Below are 15,610 nucleotides of genomic sequence, written 5' to 3'. Positions count from 1 at the left end.
AGAGGTTCTGCCTGAAACCCCATCTCGCCGCGAGAGAGGTTTAGCCTAGCACCCACCGATGCCGAGAGAGGTTTGCCTGCCCCCCCCCGCCGAGAGAGGTTTTGCTGCCCCCCCCGCGAGAGAGGTTTGCCTGCCCCCCCGCGCGAGAGAGGTTTGCCTGCCCCCCCCGCCCGCGCGAGAGAGGTTTGCCTGCCCCCCCGCGCGAGAGAGGTTTGCCTGCCCCCCCCCGCGCGAGAGAGGTTTGCCTGCCCCCCCCCCGCGCGAGAGAGGTTTGCCTGCCCCCCCCGCGCGAGAGAGGTTTGCCTGCCCCCCCCCCCCGCGCGAGAGAGGTTTGCCTGCCCCCCCCCGCGCGAGAGAGGTTTGCCTGCCCCCCCCGCGCGAGAGAGGTTTGCCTGCCCCCCCCCGCGCGAGAGAGGTTTGCCTGCCCCCCCCCCCCGCGCGAGAGAGGTTTGCCTGCCCCCCCCCCCGCGCGAGAGAGTTTGCCTGCCCCCCCCGCGCGAGAGAGGTTTGCCTGCCCCCCCCCCGCGCGAGAGAGGTTTGCCTGCCCCCCCCCCGAGGGCGAGAGAGGTTTGCCTGCCCCCCCCCGCGCGAGAGAGGTTGTTCCTGCCCCCCCCCCGCGCGAGAGAGGTTTGCCTGCCCCCCCCGCGCGAGAGAGGTTTGCCTGCCCCCCCCGCCGCGAGAGAGGTTTGCCTGCCCCCCCCGCGCGAGAGAGGTTTGCCTGCCCCCCCCCCGCGCGAGAGAGGTTTGCCTGCCCCCCCCCGCCGCGAGAGAGGTTTGCCTGCCCCCCCCCGCGCGAGAGAGGTTTGCCTGCCCCCCGCGCGAGAGAGGTTTGCTGCCCCCCCCGGCGCGAGAGAGGTTTGCCTGCCCCCCCGCGCGAGAGAGGTTTGCCTGCCCCCCCGCGCGAGAGAGGTTTGCCTGCCCCCCCGCGCGAGGAGGTTTGCCTGCCCCCCCCGCGCGAGAGAGGTTTGCCTGCCCCCCCCGCGCGAGAGAGGTTTGCCTGCCCCCCCGCGCGAGAGAGGTTTGCCTGCCCCCCCGCGCGAGGAGAGGTTTGCCTGCCCCCCCGCGCGAGAGAGGTTTGCCCTGCCCCCCCCCCCCGCGAGAGAGTTTGCCTGCCCCCCCCCCGCGCGAGAGAGGTTTGCCTGCCCCCCCCCGCGCGAGAGGTTTGCCTGCCCCCCCGCGCGAGAGAGGTTTGCCTGCCCCCCGCGCGAGAGAGGTTTGCCTGCCCCCCCCGCGCGAGAGAGGTTGCCTGCCCCCCCGCGCGAGAGAGGTTGCCTGCCCCCCCGCGCGAGAGAGGTTTGCCTGCCCCCCCCGCGCGAGAGAGAGTTTGCCGCCCCCCCCGCGCGGAGAGAGGTGTGCCTGCCCCCCCGCGCGAGAGAGGTGTGCCTGCCCCCCCGCGCGAGAGAGGTGTGCCTGCCCCCCCGCGCGAGAGAGGTGTGCCTGCCCCCCGCGCGAGAAGGTTTGCCTGCCCCCCCGCGCGAGAGAGGTGTGCCTGCCCCCCGGGGTTTGCCTGCCCCCCCCGCGCGAGAGAGGTGTGCCTGCCCCCCCGCGCGAGAGAGGTTTGCCTGCCCCCCCCCCGCGCGAGAGAGGTGTGCCTGCCCCCCCCCGCGCGAGAGAGGTGTGCCTGCCCCCCCCCCCGCGCGAGAGAGGTGTGCCTGCCCCCCCCCCCCCCCGCGCGAGAGAGGTGTGCCTGCCCCCCCCCCCCCCCGCGCGAGAGAGGTTTGCCTGCCCCCCCCCGCGCGAGAGAGGTGTGCCTGCCCCCCCCCCGCGCGAGAGAGGTTTGCCTGCCCCCCCCCCCCCCCGCGCGAGAGAGTTTGCCTGCCCCCCCCCCCCCCCCCGCGCGAGAGAGGTTTGCCTGCCCCCCCCCCCCGCCGCGAGAGAGGTTTGCCTGCCCCCCCCCCCCCCCCCCCCGCGCCGAGAGAGGTTTGCCTGCCCCCCCGCGCGAGAGAGGTTTGCCTGCCCCCCCCCCCCCCCGCGCGAGAGAGGTTTGCCTGCCCCCCCCCCCCCCCGCGCGAGAGAGGTTTGCCTGCCCCCCCCCCGCGAGAGAGGTTTGCCTGCCCCCCCCCCCCGCGCAGAGAGGTTTGCCTGCCCCCCCCCCCCCGCGCGAGAGAGGTTTGCCTGCCCCCCCCCCCCCGCGCGAGAGAGGTTTGCCTGCCCCCCCCCCCCCGCGCGAGAGAGGTTTGCCTGCCCCCCCCCCCCCCCCGCGAGAGAGGTTTGCCTGCCCCCCCCCCCCCCCCCGCGAGAGAGGTTTGCCTGCCCCCCCCCCCCGCGCGAGAGAGGTTTGCCTGCCCCCCCCCCGCGCGAGAGAGGTTTGCCTGCCCCCCCCCCGCGCGAGAGAGGTTTGCCTGCCCCCCCGCGCGAGAGAGTTTGCCTGCCCCCCCCCCCCCCGCGTGAGAGAGGTTTGCCTGGCCCCCCCCCCCCGCGCGAGAGAGGTTTGCCTGCCCCCCCCGCGCGAGAGAGGTTTGCCTGCCCCCCCCGCGCGAGAGAGGTTTGCCTGCCCCCCCCCCCCCGCGCGAGAGAGGTTTGCCTGCCCCCCCCCCCCGCGCGAGAGAGGTTTGCCTGCCCCCCCCCCCCGCGCGAGAGAGGTTTGCCTGCCCCCCCCCCCCGGCGCGAGAGAGGTTTGCCTGCCCCCCCCGCGCGAGAGAGGTTTGCCTGCCCCCCCCCCGCGCGAGAGAGGTTTTGCCTGCCCCCCCCCCCCCGCGCGAGAGAGGTTTGCCTGCCCCCCCCCCCGCGCGAGAGAGGTTTGCCTGCCCCCCCCCCCCCGCGCGAGAGAGGTTGGGCCTGTCCATCCCCCTCCACGTTGCATTCCCCTACCTGTCCTCCCTTGTTACAAGCGCTACATCGTGCGGGTCAGCTTCAGCGCCTGCTGCTAGTCGCCCTGTGCATAGTCTAGGAGCCAGGCTGCTGCCTCGCCCCTTCTGGGGTGAGTGGAGTCTCATCAGCTCCTGGCCACTCTCCCCATTAGAGCGCCTCACATGCAGGCGCAGCTCCCTGCTTGACCCCTCCCTGCCGTGCAGCTGTACTGTCCGAGCGGCCTCCGAGCTGCTCGCCTGACGTCCACTACTCCCTATCTCATTCAAAGAGGACCCCCAGCCCTTGTGCTTCTACCAACACCGAGACCGTCTCCGTACTCCAGTGCGGGCTGCTAACGACCCTGAGCACCACCCCTACACCTCCAGTGCACTCTGGTATACTCAGTGGTAGAAGTGGACGGGATCGGGAGGGCACGGCGGGCCCCTACTTCTTGAATGTTATAGATTCCATTCCCAATACTTTCATCTTTTAAACATGCGTCCCGGACTGCAGAAATGTCAAGGCCGATAGTTAACTCTCGGCTTTTGGGGAAGGGTGGAACAGGCAGAGAAGGAAATGGCTCTGTCTTTTCCTCCGTGCCCGTAGAAGACCAGGAAGTGTCAAGTTCTCCTGCGGCTGTTGCCCCCAACCCTTCTCTTTGTTCCCCCACGCGATAAAGCCACGTTAAACAAGCATTGGAAATGCAATAGGTCTCGCATTAGAAAAGTTGGAGCTATTGGTATTGTAAATATAATTCCTTCTTAAGTTCTTTTTATGTTTTTAAAATATCAAAACTATTATATTGTTCTTTGAAATGCCAATAGTTATAAAATGTAATAATGTTACACCTATAGCATTAGTAAAGCTACATGTTTAGTTTTCCCTAACTTACATGTATTGATATTACAATTTCAATGGCTTTGGTCTTTGCTTTGAGTGTTGCTGTGGTGGTGCTGATTTGTGTTGTTGTGGTGTAGAGTGGAGCTGTGGTGTTGCTCTGAGTGTTAATGTTTTGCTGCCTAGTGATAATGTGGTAGTGCAGAGCGGTGCTGTGTTGGTGCTGTGGTGTTGTAAGTGCGGGCACTGCTGCTCGGGGTATCGGCGAGATTTGTGTAAGTAAATGGAGAGGGAGGGAGAGAGATGGAAGAGAGAGTGAAAGAGGCAGAAACGTGGACAGGAAAAGCTTTGTCTCTTGTGCCCGTTTACACAAGCGATTGAGGCATGGTCTGTGGCAAGCGAAAAACAAGGGGGAGGGGGCATATCTGTGCCCAAAAAGATGAACCCCAGGACCAAACGCGAGGCCACCCCTTGATAAGCTGAAGGTCTCACAACAGCTATGTGGCCAGACATAAAGAATTCAAGACAGTTCAATCAATCACGGCATGCCAAATGTTTACAAAGATACCCATAACACACAATTACCACGTGTAACTAGCCCCTTCCAAAACTAGCCCCTTCCAAAACAAGACGAAGGGCATTGCTGTGGGGAGGGGGGTGGAGAAATCCGACACGGCCGCAGCAGGGGGCGGAGCGGGGAGAGCGGCGATGAGGGAGAGGCAGCAGGGGCCTTTGAAGTGAAGCTAAGCTTCACTTCAAAGGAGTGGGAGGAGTACTGCTGGGGAACAGATGGCGATTTGATGTGCACGCGCATTTTAGGTCAATGCGCTTGCGCATTGACCTAAAAGCGCACGGGCACAGCATCAAATCGCTTGTCTAGGTAATCCTTGTTTAAGCGCCTATAGTCTCGCTCAATGCGCATGCGCATTGAGAGGCGAGACCTAAAAAGTGAATGAAAATACAACAAAAGCCTCATTTACAAGTACACAGTCTTTTAAAGACCTGTGAAGTACTTGGGTGCGGCTACAATTAGACGTCGCCAGCCAGCCCCGAAGCTGTCTCAGCCCGGGCTGACACACAGGATGGGTGGGGGAGGGGCAGGGGACAAATGTGCTTACTTTAACCAACTGCTCCGAGAAGCTGAGGTGAGGATGGTGTAAGGACACAACAGGGCCTGTATGCTGGCAGTGGTGAGCGTTCCTTGGTGCCCTGTGACATGAAAAGAGGGTGGGGGAGGGTCAGGCGGGCTTGGTGCCAGGAGCCAAGGCCAGATTGTGCTTGCAGCCTAACCCTGGCGTGATTTTACTGGCAAGTAAAATCAGTTCCGTTGTTCTCACACCTGGGAAACCCGGGTGAAGGTTATAATTGGGTGGAAGTTAACAATATCCCACCCAGGCATACTGCCCCTTCCAATTTATCATTTGGGCACAAGAGTGTGTTTCCTAACATTAGTCCTGATTTCAGTAGACACCCTGGGTGCTTGTCTTGCTTTTTAAAAACGTTTGTGGTTTTATCCCATATGTCCTACATTCAGTTTGAATGTGGGGGGCTTGAAATCTGACTGTAGCTATTGAGTGAAAATGACTCCTCAGTGTCAGTTTTTGCAATGATGCTGTCCGTGTGTATGTTCGCATATGGCCACTATGGCATCACCAATCTTTATGTCAATAGATGTCCTTGTATGTGAAGAGCATTGCACATCTGTGCGTTGGATGCTCATATCCACATTGGTGGCAACTGATGTGCGTTGCTGTGTACAAGTCGGAGTGAAGGACTGCGAGGTCTCCTTGGCAGCCATAGACTGTGACCCGAATCATTAGCGCGGTGAGGAATCATGCCACGCCCCCAACACACCACATCCTCTCCGGCTTCAGCACTCTCCTCTCCATCTTTCAGGAAGTTCCTGTGCCCCAGCCGTCACTATCTGCTGAACTGTGAAGCCTACCCTCTCTGTCCCTATGTTTAACCATCTCAGTTATTTTGATGGATTATGCAACCCCCAACCCCGTTCCTTCACCCACTCCACTACCCATGCATACCTATCCCTGCCCCTGTCTTCAAATCACTCTCTCCACTCCCTTTACCTTCCTCCTTTCTCCATCCCTCTGTCACCCCGACATGCTACCTCATTTCCTCACCATATTACCCTTTTCATTTCCACCCATCAACTCTTTCTTGCCTTTCATATCTTCCTCTAACCACTCTCTCTATTAGCCCAATCATCTCTCACTCTTTCCTCCATTGCTCCTTCCCCTACCGTCTCATCTTTTTCTGTTCATCCCGTGCTGTTCTCTCTATCCCTCCTCCCAACCCACCCTTCCTACTCTGGTCCATCCCTAGCCTGCTTATGCCTGCCTCCCTCACCCCTATCTCCCCTCACAATTTCTCAGAGTACCCCCAAATGGTAGTCTAGACAAGCTAGAAATAGGGCCAGTCACAGAGCCTAACTGGAACATAAGCAGTTGGTGAGCCATTGAGGGAACAGTGGACGGGCCGAGGCGCAATCTTAGATTCTGTCAAGGCCTGGAACATAGCACCGGTGACACGAGAAGAGACAGAATCTCAGACAGAACCAATAACGAGGCCAGAGAAAGGACCAGCGATAGGTTCAAGGCCAGGGACTGTGTCAGGACAAGCATTGGCATAGCCAATAGGTCTCGCTTGTGGGACCTTAAAAGTTTTTAGCCATGCAACACATTATCCTGGGTGCTAAGCCAACCTAACGAAAGACAAATGTGATTAAAATGTGGGACTTTCTGTGATTGGAAACTAATCCCATTTTGTGAATGTATTCGATATCAATAACTCATATTACACCTTAAATAAACACGTGTAACCTTTGGTTAAATTAAATAACGTAATAAGCTGTAACCGGTTAGTGAAATGGGAAACAAATACTAAAAATTTGGATATTTTGCTCTTTCTGCCACACCTCTGACTCCGCCCACTGACCCAACATACAGGTTAGTCCCGCCCTCTGATTCTCCGCCCGCAGTTCCCCTACTATTTTTTCCCCCACTTCGACCACTGGCTATACTACACTAAGCACCGCCCTACACCTTAGAAACCCCAGCGCTCTCCTCCGCCGCTCCCCTCAGTGTACTTTCCCGCCGTATCTTCTCGCTCGCCATCTCCCAACTCCTGCGTCTGGCCGCAGCTTCTTGTGCTAAATCCACGTTCAGTTTAAGAATGCCTCTTTCGCATGAACCAGAGTTTTCAGGCTGAAGTGTACAGGATACTGAAAGGAGAGCACACACCCCCCCCAGCTGACCGGCTGCAAATCCCGGCAGCGTTTACCAACAGATGTCTCTGTACAGGAAAGCGGTGTGGTTCGTCAATGGTCTCCATGAATACACTAAGTAAAAGGGAACTAAATATTTTTAAATTGACATTGCTACCATGCCATGGGGATGTCTTTGGTGCTGCAATTGATTGCCTGCTCCCGCAAACGCGAATTCAATCGATAGCACAGCAATATTGTAATGTTTTTCATCTCCTTTCTATTATTAAGTACCCTGTTTCCCATTATTGAGCTGTCTCCGCATGGTGCATGCACCCCAGGGAGCGGCCCCAGCCCTGTGCATCATGTTATCCAATGTCAGAAGGGTGCTTTCATAACTGTGCCTCTCTGACTCTTCGCACACTATAAAGTAGGAAGCACCAATACATGTCATAGTGCAGAGCGTAGTTTCTAGGAAATATTTTCAAATTATGTGTTCCATGTTACTACTTTTAAAAGTTCTTACAATTTTGTTTTCCCTACAATCCAGCCTTTTTGGGGGTAGTGCCTTTGTTTTAAATCAGAAGAACCGCAGCAAATGGATTTGATTAGTTTACACGGGTTTCTTCATTGGCGAGTTTGCTCATGTGGGTGGGTGAGCAAATATCAGAATGATTCAGTGGTTGGATGAGTGAGCGAGTGAGTGCATCGATGAAGGAATACGTAACAGTGCAGAGATCATTACTTTTGGGTGGATTCCACCTATTGACACTAAAATTAAATAAGCATTGGCATAGACAATAGGGTGACCAACTGGCATTGGTGCAAATTCAGGACAGTGAGTGTAAAAATTCAGGACAAAGGGTCAAAATTCAGGACACAAATTCAGGACAGGAGGTCAAAATTCAGGACAAAACTTCAGGACAATTGGATGAGTTTTACAGACACATCAGAGGTCGCGCAATGGTATATAAGTAAGCCCAGCCATATCCAAACATATTCAACCATTTGCAAACCTATCCATCATGTATCCTTCCATCTATCCTTTCACTCATCCATCCCTTCATCCATCCTTTATCCATCCATCCATCCACCCTTTCACCCTAGCCATCTGTACACTCATCCATCCCTTCCATCCTTCCACCACTCACTCATCAATCCATCCATCCTCTTTTATTATCCATCTATTCAATCTTTCATTCATCCATGCACCCTTTCACTAATTCATCCAGCCATCCACCCATCCCTTCACTTACTCACTCGCCCACCTTTTCATATTCATTTTGAACTGAGCCTTTTTGAGCTGAAGAAGCCATTCCTGGACTGGGACAGAAGCCACCCAGGGCAGAGACAGGATCCACCACAGGGGGGGGGGGGGGGAGGTGGAGGGACAGGAGCCATCACTGGGGGGAGGGGGATGGGAAGGAGCGGGACCAGGATCCACCAGGGTGGGCATGCAGTATCCTAGTATCATCTTGGTCTCTTCCAGGGTGGGGTAGGGCTCCTCACCCCCTCCTGGACAAGACAATGAGAAGTCAGTCTCTCTTCCAAAATTTTACTTTTACCAGCCCCCACTGTGATGTACAGTACTTAAAGGAGATACTCCGAGAGAACTGATTTAACTGATTGTCCTCCTTACTTTGTTAATCAGTGTGGGTGCGATTGAGCCATTTCTTTATTTTATTACATTAAAGACTGCATGTTTGAAGAATCGAGGGTTGTTAACAATTTAGTGACAGTTATTAAGCTCTGTGCTGTGATGAGAACCACGTGCTGCCTCGGTGTAATCGGTTGTAGGATGTTTGGGGCCCTGGGCAGAAAGGGAATGTCTCACACAAATTGCAGATACAAGACGCATTCAGGGCTGTTTGCATCTCAATAGATGCCCCTGCTCCTGAAGCTGCAGCCCCTCCCTCTCAGCCACCTTCAAGCACCTCTTAACAGCTCATCAAGGGTTGGAGGTGTGAGGGGTGGGGGCTGCAGCTTCAAGAGCAGGGACATCTATTCAGATGCAAACAGCCCTGAATGCGTCATGTCAAGTCAAGAAGGGAGGTGAGTGGAAGCTGTGCCTGCTTTAGGGATGTGCGATCGTGCCTGGTTAAAATTACGGACAAATGGCGTCCGTTAAAGAATTCTTCACGGACAACGGACAGACGGCCGAAATTACGGACTGTCCGTGAAATTTACGGACGGTTGGTCACCCTAATAGCCAATAGGTCTCTCTTTTGGGACCTTATAAGTAGTAGTAATATCCTTGGTGCAACAACATCAACCGTTGCATGGCTAAACACTTATAAGGTCCCAAAGGTGAGACCTATTGGCTATGCCATTGCTTGTTATTGGGGCTTCTGCATTCCCATTTTCGGGGGGCGAGGGTGGAGGGTGGAATAATGGTATTTGACAGGATTAAATAATTTACTTTTTGTTTAATTGCCTACACCTACGAGACGGGCCTGAAATGTAGAAAAGCATTGTTTTGTTTGACAGCACATTAAATGTATGGAGATGCTCTGGCACTCTCGTTTCTCTAGTGAAAGTTATGCTCATTAGCGATTTACTTATTTTTTTCGCTTCTGATTTCAGTGATCTTAAGTCATTTTCTTTTTTTGTAGGCTTCTCATGGTGCTCTATCAGGGTTTGGACACACTAACCTTCAATCATTGGTTGATGCCACTAAAGAAGGCGGAGTATGGAAAAGTCCATCTGTTGTTAAAATTTTAACTCAGCAAAATGTAGAGCCAGAAGAAGGTGAGGATGAAAACCTTGCAGAAGATTATTGTGTTTTTTTGCCAGTATTTCAATTGGTACCATTTTCTGCTTAGTTATGTCAAATGTTTCTCATGCATGTGTGTATTCTGACATCTTGATGGCTAATATGACTTTTTAAAATGATTTAGAAGTAATACATTTTTCATGTACATTTATATATTTAGTTTTAATCAAAAGTCTCAGTTCTACTTACAATTGTCAGCCTTCTACTGGTATCATCTTCAGGTGATCTAGCCTACACCTGCACTGAGCAACCACTCACATGGCACTGCCACCTTCGTCATGGTATTAAATCCTTTACTGACAAATAGATTTTTGTTGAGCTGGTGCTTAGGAAATACATTGTACCACAAATCTTTTTGATTTTAACGTTTGAGTTCTTTCTGCTCTCAGTTGGCTTGATCTCTGCTGTCCTTTGACACTTCATGGTCAGTCCTCCTGCATTGGCCTCCTCAGCCAAACTCAATTGTTATATGGATATTAATTAATTCTGTGACTGTGTTTTCTGGATCCTATTGTTCCAGTTGACTGATGTATTTTTTAGCCTTTTGACTACATAGAAATCTTGAGGTAGAATCACAGTGGTTTGGGCCTGTATTTAAAGAAGCTTGTGGGACAACGCTTTTTCTAGTTTTGAACAACCTAGTATTTATTGCACATGTCCAGCATCGTGCTTGAAGAACTTGAATTGGAGCCTATCAGAAGAAGTTGTATGTAGATGCTGTTGCTTAAAGTACATTGTAAAGACTTCAAACCAGACGAGCAAGACTAAGACCTCTCTACATCCCAAAGTGTTTGGGGGAAAATGTACTAATCTGTGCTTCGTTAATTTCTTATGGTAACATAGAGGAATACTGGCTCCACAAGTAATATCAAAGCCTTCCAATGCTATTGTAGAGGTTAGGTGAAAACCTTGTAAAAGGAGGTTATTTAGGGTTTCAAGAATACAAGGTGATATCAATTTTACAGTGTTGCCTGATGAAACATCGCAGGCACCCTGTCATTTCTTAACTGTGTAAGAGTCCTCAGTACAATTGGAGTGAAGTCTTTAATTACAGTACAATTAATGCATTTCAGATTGCCTAACACCTTGCTTAACAGAGATTGTACAGCCCCGATTTTACCATTGTTATAGCCTCAGACAATGAGTGACGGTCCCCTGACGGCACCACCAACGAAGCATACTAGCTTTAGCAATACACAACTCTGAGGGGCCTTCAGAGCAACTATTAGAACTACCACCACCAACCACACTACCAGTTCCTGCCATATGTTAGTCTCTGCTCACTTAGTGCATACCCAAATGAGCCAATGTAGTTGCCACATCAGTTTGAAGATTCAAGTGCACCTCCCATTTTTAAGCACCAGACTTTACAACCCCCGCATCAGTTGTGACACTGTACTTGACTAAAACCATTTGGGATGACACAATTTGCTTTTTCAAACACTTGGCATGCATCTTGAGCAATGTTAGATACTTATGCAAAAAACGGAATTTATGTATGTGACCTGTGATTCCATTCCAACCTCCTTTTAATCACAAAATTGTACAGACGACAATACCTTCCTTATTCGATGTGAATCTAATAAATAATTTATAACACACACTGTACACTGTGCAGAATGCATGTGTTTGCCTATTAAAGCCAGACCTCGTGCTTTTGCCAAAGCTTTTTTTTTATTTGCTAAGACACTGTCCTCCGTTCTGCCATTGTGGACTCTCTAACAGTAGACGTGCTTCTCAAAATGGATGTTAGAATCAGGTTTTCATGTTTTTGATCTTCTTGGTGGTTCCTCAATTTATACTCTTAACCGAGGAGTCAGACCGCTTCCAAAGCCCTAATCTCTCCTTCTTGGTAATTCAAGTTTGTCTTAACTTCTTGAACCCTCATATGTGGTGGCTACGTTTGACTACCTGATCAAATCAGGATGTCAGACTATCACTGTTTCGAAGGTTTCAGATTATGCTTGTCAGTTCCAGGGTTTACGTGGGATATGTCCCCCCAAGACTGATTTCTAGTTTGCATTTAGTTATCTGGTTTACGAAGCAAGTTGATATATATAATGGGTGATGCCAAATTACATCTTGATGGTATTGAATGTAGTGCACATCTCTGTAAACTTTTCATCTGATCTTTTATAGCACAGTACGTCATACAGAACAATGAACTGTTGGAGAGCAGATCACAGTCAACTCAGGCGATCCATTTAGAAAGTTAGGGGACTGTTGAAAGAAGTAAAAACAGACCAGTTTGCTTGCCATCCTCCATTCTGCCGTTGGGAGCCAGATCTGAACTCTAACAGTAGGTGTGTTTCTCGAGATTAATCTCAGAATAAGGCCTTCATGTTTTTCTCTTCTTGATGAGTCCACAATTTATATTCCCCACTGGGGAGACAGAGTGCATCTATAGTCATAATAGCTCCTTCCTGGTTGATACAATTTGGTATCCGGTTCCTCTTGGACTTTTTGGGGATTTTCTAGCCATTTCATCCCTTTTGTAAGATCTGGCGGCCAAATTTCACCACTTAGTTTTCACAATGCCTCACACTATTGTTGTTTAAAAGATTTCAGGTTACACTAGTCAGTCCAAGGGGGTTTTTGTGGGATGCAGTCCTCCAAGACGGTTGCCTGATTTACATTTAGTTAGCTGGCTTATGGATTGAGTTTGTATAGACAAAGGGTGATGCTACATTACAACTCGAAGTTATGGAATGGTGTGCACATCTACATGCTTGATGATGTTTATAGAAGGCCAAATCTTTAAGAACAATGAGCTGTTGTAGAGCAGAATACAGTCAACCCAAACGATCCTTTCAGAAAGGTAGGGAACTCTTCAAAAGTGTAAAGCAGAGTTACCTTTGGTTTAAAAAAATCTAATGGAGACCTCTAACAGCTGATGGTTTACCTTAGAATTATCCCCAGGCATCAGACTACATCCAGAATCTGTTTCGTGAACAGTACTCCTGCTCGCTGAAGTCAGTTCTTTTCTTTACACTCCAGTCAGCGCAGATATGAGAAAATAACCCCTTCAGTCACTTTTTAACTGTGCTTTTCCGAAGTTTTGTTGAATCTTTTGTGGCAGTAATGTTCACTAGGAAGACCGGCTTCAAGCCCTACAGTACTTATCATCAACAGATGTTGGTGACTTTCCCATACGTTGAATGCCTCTGGTGCTTGGAAAGCGACTACAATGCAAAGACCTGCGCTCATTGCTGCACAAGCCAACCCAAGACCTTGAGGGAGGGATCCCTCAAGCTTCTTACCATTCAATGAGCAATGCTCTCAATTTCGCTCGAAAGGTAGTCCTGTGATCAGCTGCAGAGTCCACATTCCTCTTTGCACTCCCAAGTCATCGGACCACTTGGGTAAGTCCTACAAAAAGAAAAAAGTAAGAAGTTGAAGAGGTCTACAACTTCTCGCCTATCAGCCAACAAGGCTAGGAGACATTCGAGGCCAGGCTGAACGGTTGAGCCAGTGCTTGAGTCGGCTCTGCACTTCCCCAGGTATCATGGTGCCAAATCGACCACCACTGAACTCCATTAGTTTTATGACTTCATGCACTGCATATTTGAGTGACACACACCCGGCTGCATTCCTTCAGGCCCGCAAGTTTGGGAGGGTGCCATACTGGTTCCATGGCAGCGGCTCTGGCACCATTTGTGCCCCTTGGGTCCGCAGATGGATCCAGACTGTTGCTCGTCATACTACCTTCACCGGTGCTAATGCTTCCTGTGGTCCACATTCTGATCATCGACTCCGACACAGAGATGCAGGTGCATCGTTCAAAGCCGATTGGAGACATTCCTTTCAGGCCTCAGCCCTATTCCTATGGGCTAGGACTCATGGAGGATTGGAAGGGGATGCTTTACCTTGAGGAATACCAGCCCGTAGCTCCACAGATGGACGGGCGTGAGGACTTAGCGGAGGTCAGTGGACGAGACACTTTCCAGATTCTGGCATGCTTTCTCCCTCTATCATGGCTACCGAGGAGGGTGCATCCTTTATAATGGTGGTGAGGGGTGCGGCCAATGTCCTCGATCTTAGCCTTTCCTCAGTGGCTGTCAAGACTAATGTCTTGACGGAGGTGCTTCAGCCAGGAGTTACCCCCTGCCCCCGAACCACTTCTCCTTTTCAATTAAACCCTTATTACTGTCCTGCTTGGGAACTGATCCATACCCAGCAAAGGGGTTCCTATGAACAGGACGATTGCCCACCACCACCACCCCATCATAAGGGACCCCAATTACTTTACAAAACTCCCTACCCCAGAGAGCTTGGTGGTCCAAGCCTCTACATCAATTTAAGAGACTAGACACCTTCGGGAAGAAGATTTTTTCTTCCAGCAGCCTGGTCCTGTGGTCCGTGAACATAGTCCTATGCTCTATGGGATTGGGTTGAGCAGATTCTGTCCATAGTTTCCAGAGGAGGCCCGGACCATACTCTTTCAAGCCGTTGCAGAGGGAGAGATCCAACTAAGTTCACAATCTTTTGTGGACTGGATACAACTGACTCGTTAGGCATAGTTGTTTCATTGACAGCGGCCTTATGGCACCACACCTGGATAAGGACTGGAGGACTGCATGGTCGCCGAGGTCCATAAGAAGAGGTCGAAGGAGGTATGGGAGTTGTCGACCCCTAAACACTCGAGCAACACTCGAAAGGGTGAAGCTAAAGCCCCGAGCGACACTTGTAGAAGTGGAGCTAAGTCCTCGAAGGGAGCTCTGCCGCCGAAACACTAGACGAAAGCAACAGCTACCAGGGACAGTCAACCGAGCGGATCCTTCGTAAAGGACTCCCAATCGGCGAAAGCCCTTGAAAAACAAAGTTCGGCGAAGGTTGCCCTCAAAAGGGACACCTCGACGCAGATAAAAGAAGGGCCGACATTGTCATCGACGGCCCGAAGAGAAGCGCTTCAACCCTCAACGCCAAACATGCCGCCGAGATGGAGAGGAAGAAGAGAACGCTTGAGGCCGAAATGGCAAGCATCCTTCAGCGGAAAAAGGTCTTAGATGAGAAGATGAGCCAATACACCATCCCGCCGAAACCCTCGGTCGAAGTTGAAAGGGATGGTGAGGATGCAGAACCGCCGAAATGCCCGAACCAATCGAGGAACTCTGAGACGAAGACTACTATTTCGAGGGAGAAGGCGATGAAGATCTTCAATCCTACCAGGACTCGACGTCCTCGGAGGCACAAGACATGGGATGGCAAGATCTTGACGCCGAATAGCCAGAAGAAGGGGTTGATACTTACCCTTCGAGGCCCTCGCCGCCAGACGACATAGAGATCTACAATATGGTTGTACAGAAGGCTGCACAGACTTATGCAGTAAAAATGGAGGAGGAGAAGCCCAAGGCATGTTTCCTCCTGGAAACTCTACTACCTCAACAAACTAGGAGCCAATTCCTGCCCATGCTCCCTAGTGTGCTGGATCAAGGAAGAGAGGCCTTTAAGGAGCTAGCCATATGCAAAGCTGTGATCCCTAGAACTGAGAAGAAGTACAAACATTCTTCAAAGGACCCTGATACATCCAAGGGTCAGTGCCAGCCAACTCCATAATTGCAGCAACAGCTAGGAAGAGGGCCAATGTACCCACTAATGCAGGACCACCTCCAGACAAAGAGAGTGGGAGGATGGATCACACAGGGAGAAAGGTGGAGAGAAATGCGGCAATACATTGGTGCATCGCAAACTCCAATGCCCTGATCAACAGGCACGCATACCAGCACTGGGATGAAGTGGGTCGGCTCCTAAAGCATCTACCAGACCAGTACCAACAAAGAGCAGCTCACCTGGTAGAAGGAGGAAAGAACATGGCGAACACATGCCTAAAATCGGCATTGGATGCTGCAGAAACATCAAGCAGGCTAATGATAGGAGTTACTGAAAGACGACACACATGGCTCAGATTTTTGGGATTCAAGCCAGAGGTGCAAAGCAACATCCTAAATACACCTTTTAATGGAGAGCAACTGTTCGGCACGCCAGTTGAT

At 51.8% G+C, this 15,610-nt stretch overlaps 1 protein-coding gene across 1 annotated transcript in view; it reads left to right on the top strand.

Moving 5' to 3' along the window:
- RLF (RLF zinc finger) overlaps window positions 1-15,610 on the top strand; it is a 428,411-nt gene that overhangs the window by 212,699 nt on the left and 200,102 nt on the right. The window contains exon 4 of the mRNA XM_086957683.1: window positions 9,460-9,595. Coding sequence (XP_086813809.1) covers window positions 9,460-9,595 — 136 coding nt within the window. The remainder of the gene's footprint in view (window positions 1-9,459; window positions 9,596-15,610) is intronic.

Source organism: Lissotriton vulgaris, chromosome 2_1 (genome assembly GCF_964263255.1).
Source record: "Lissotriton vulgaris chromosome 2_1, aLisVul1.2, whole genome shotgun sequence".
Classification (NCBI taxonomy): Eukaryota; Metazoa; Chordata; class Amphibia; order Caudata; family Salamandridae; genus Lissotriton; species Lissotriton vulgaris.
This window is presented reverse-complemented; position numbering and strand designations above follow the sequence as displayed.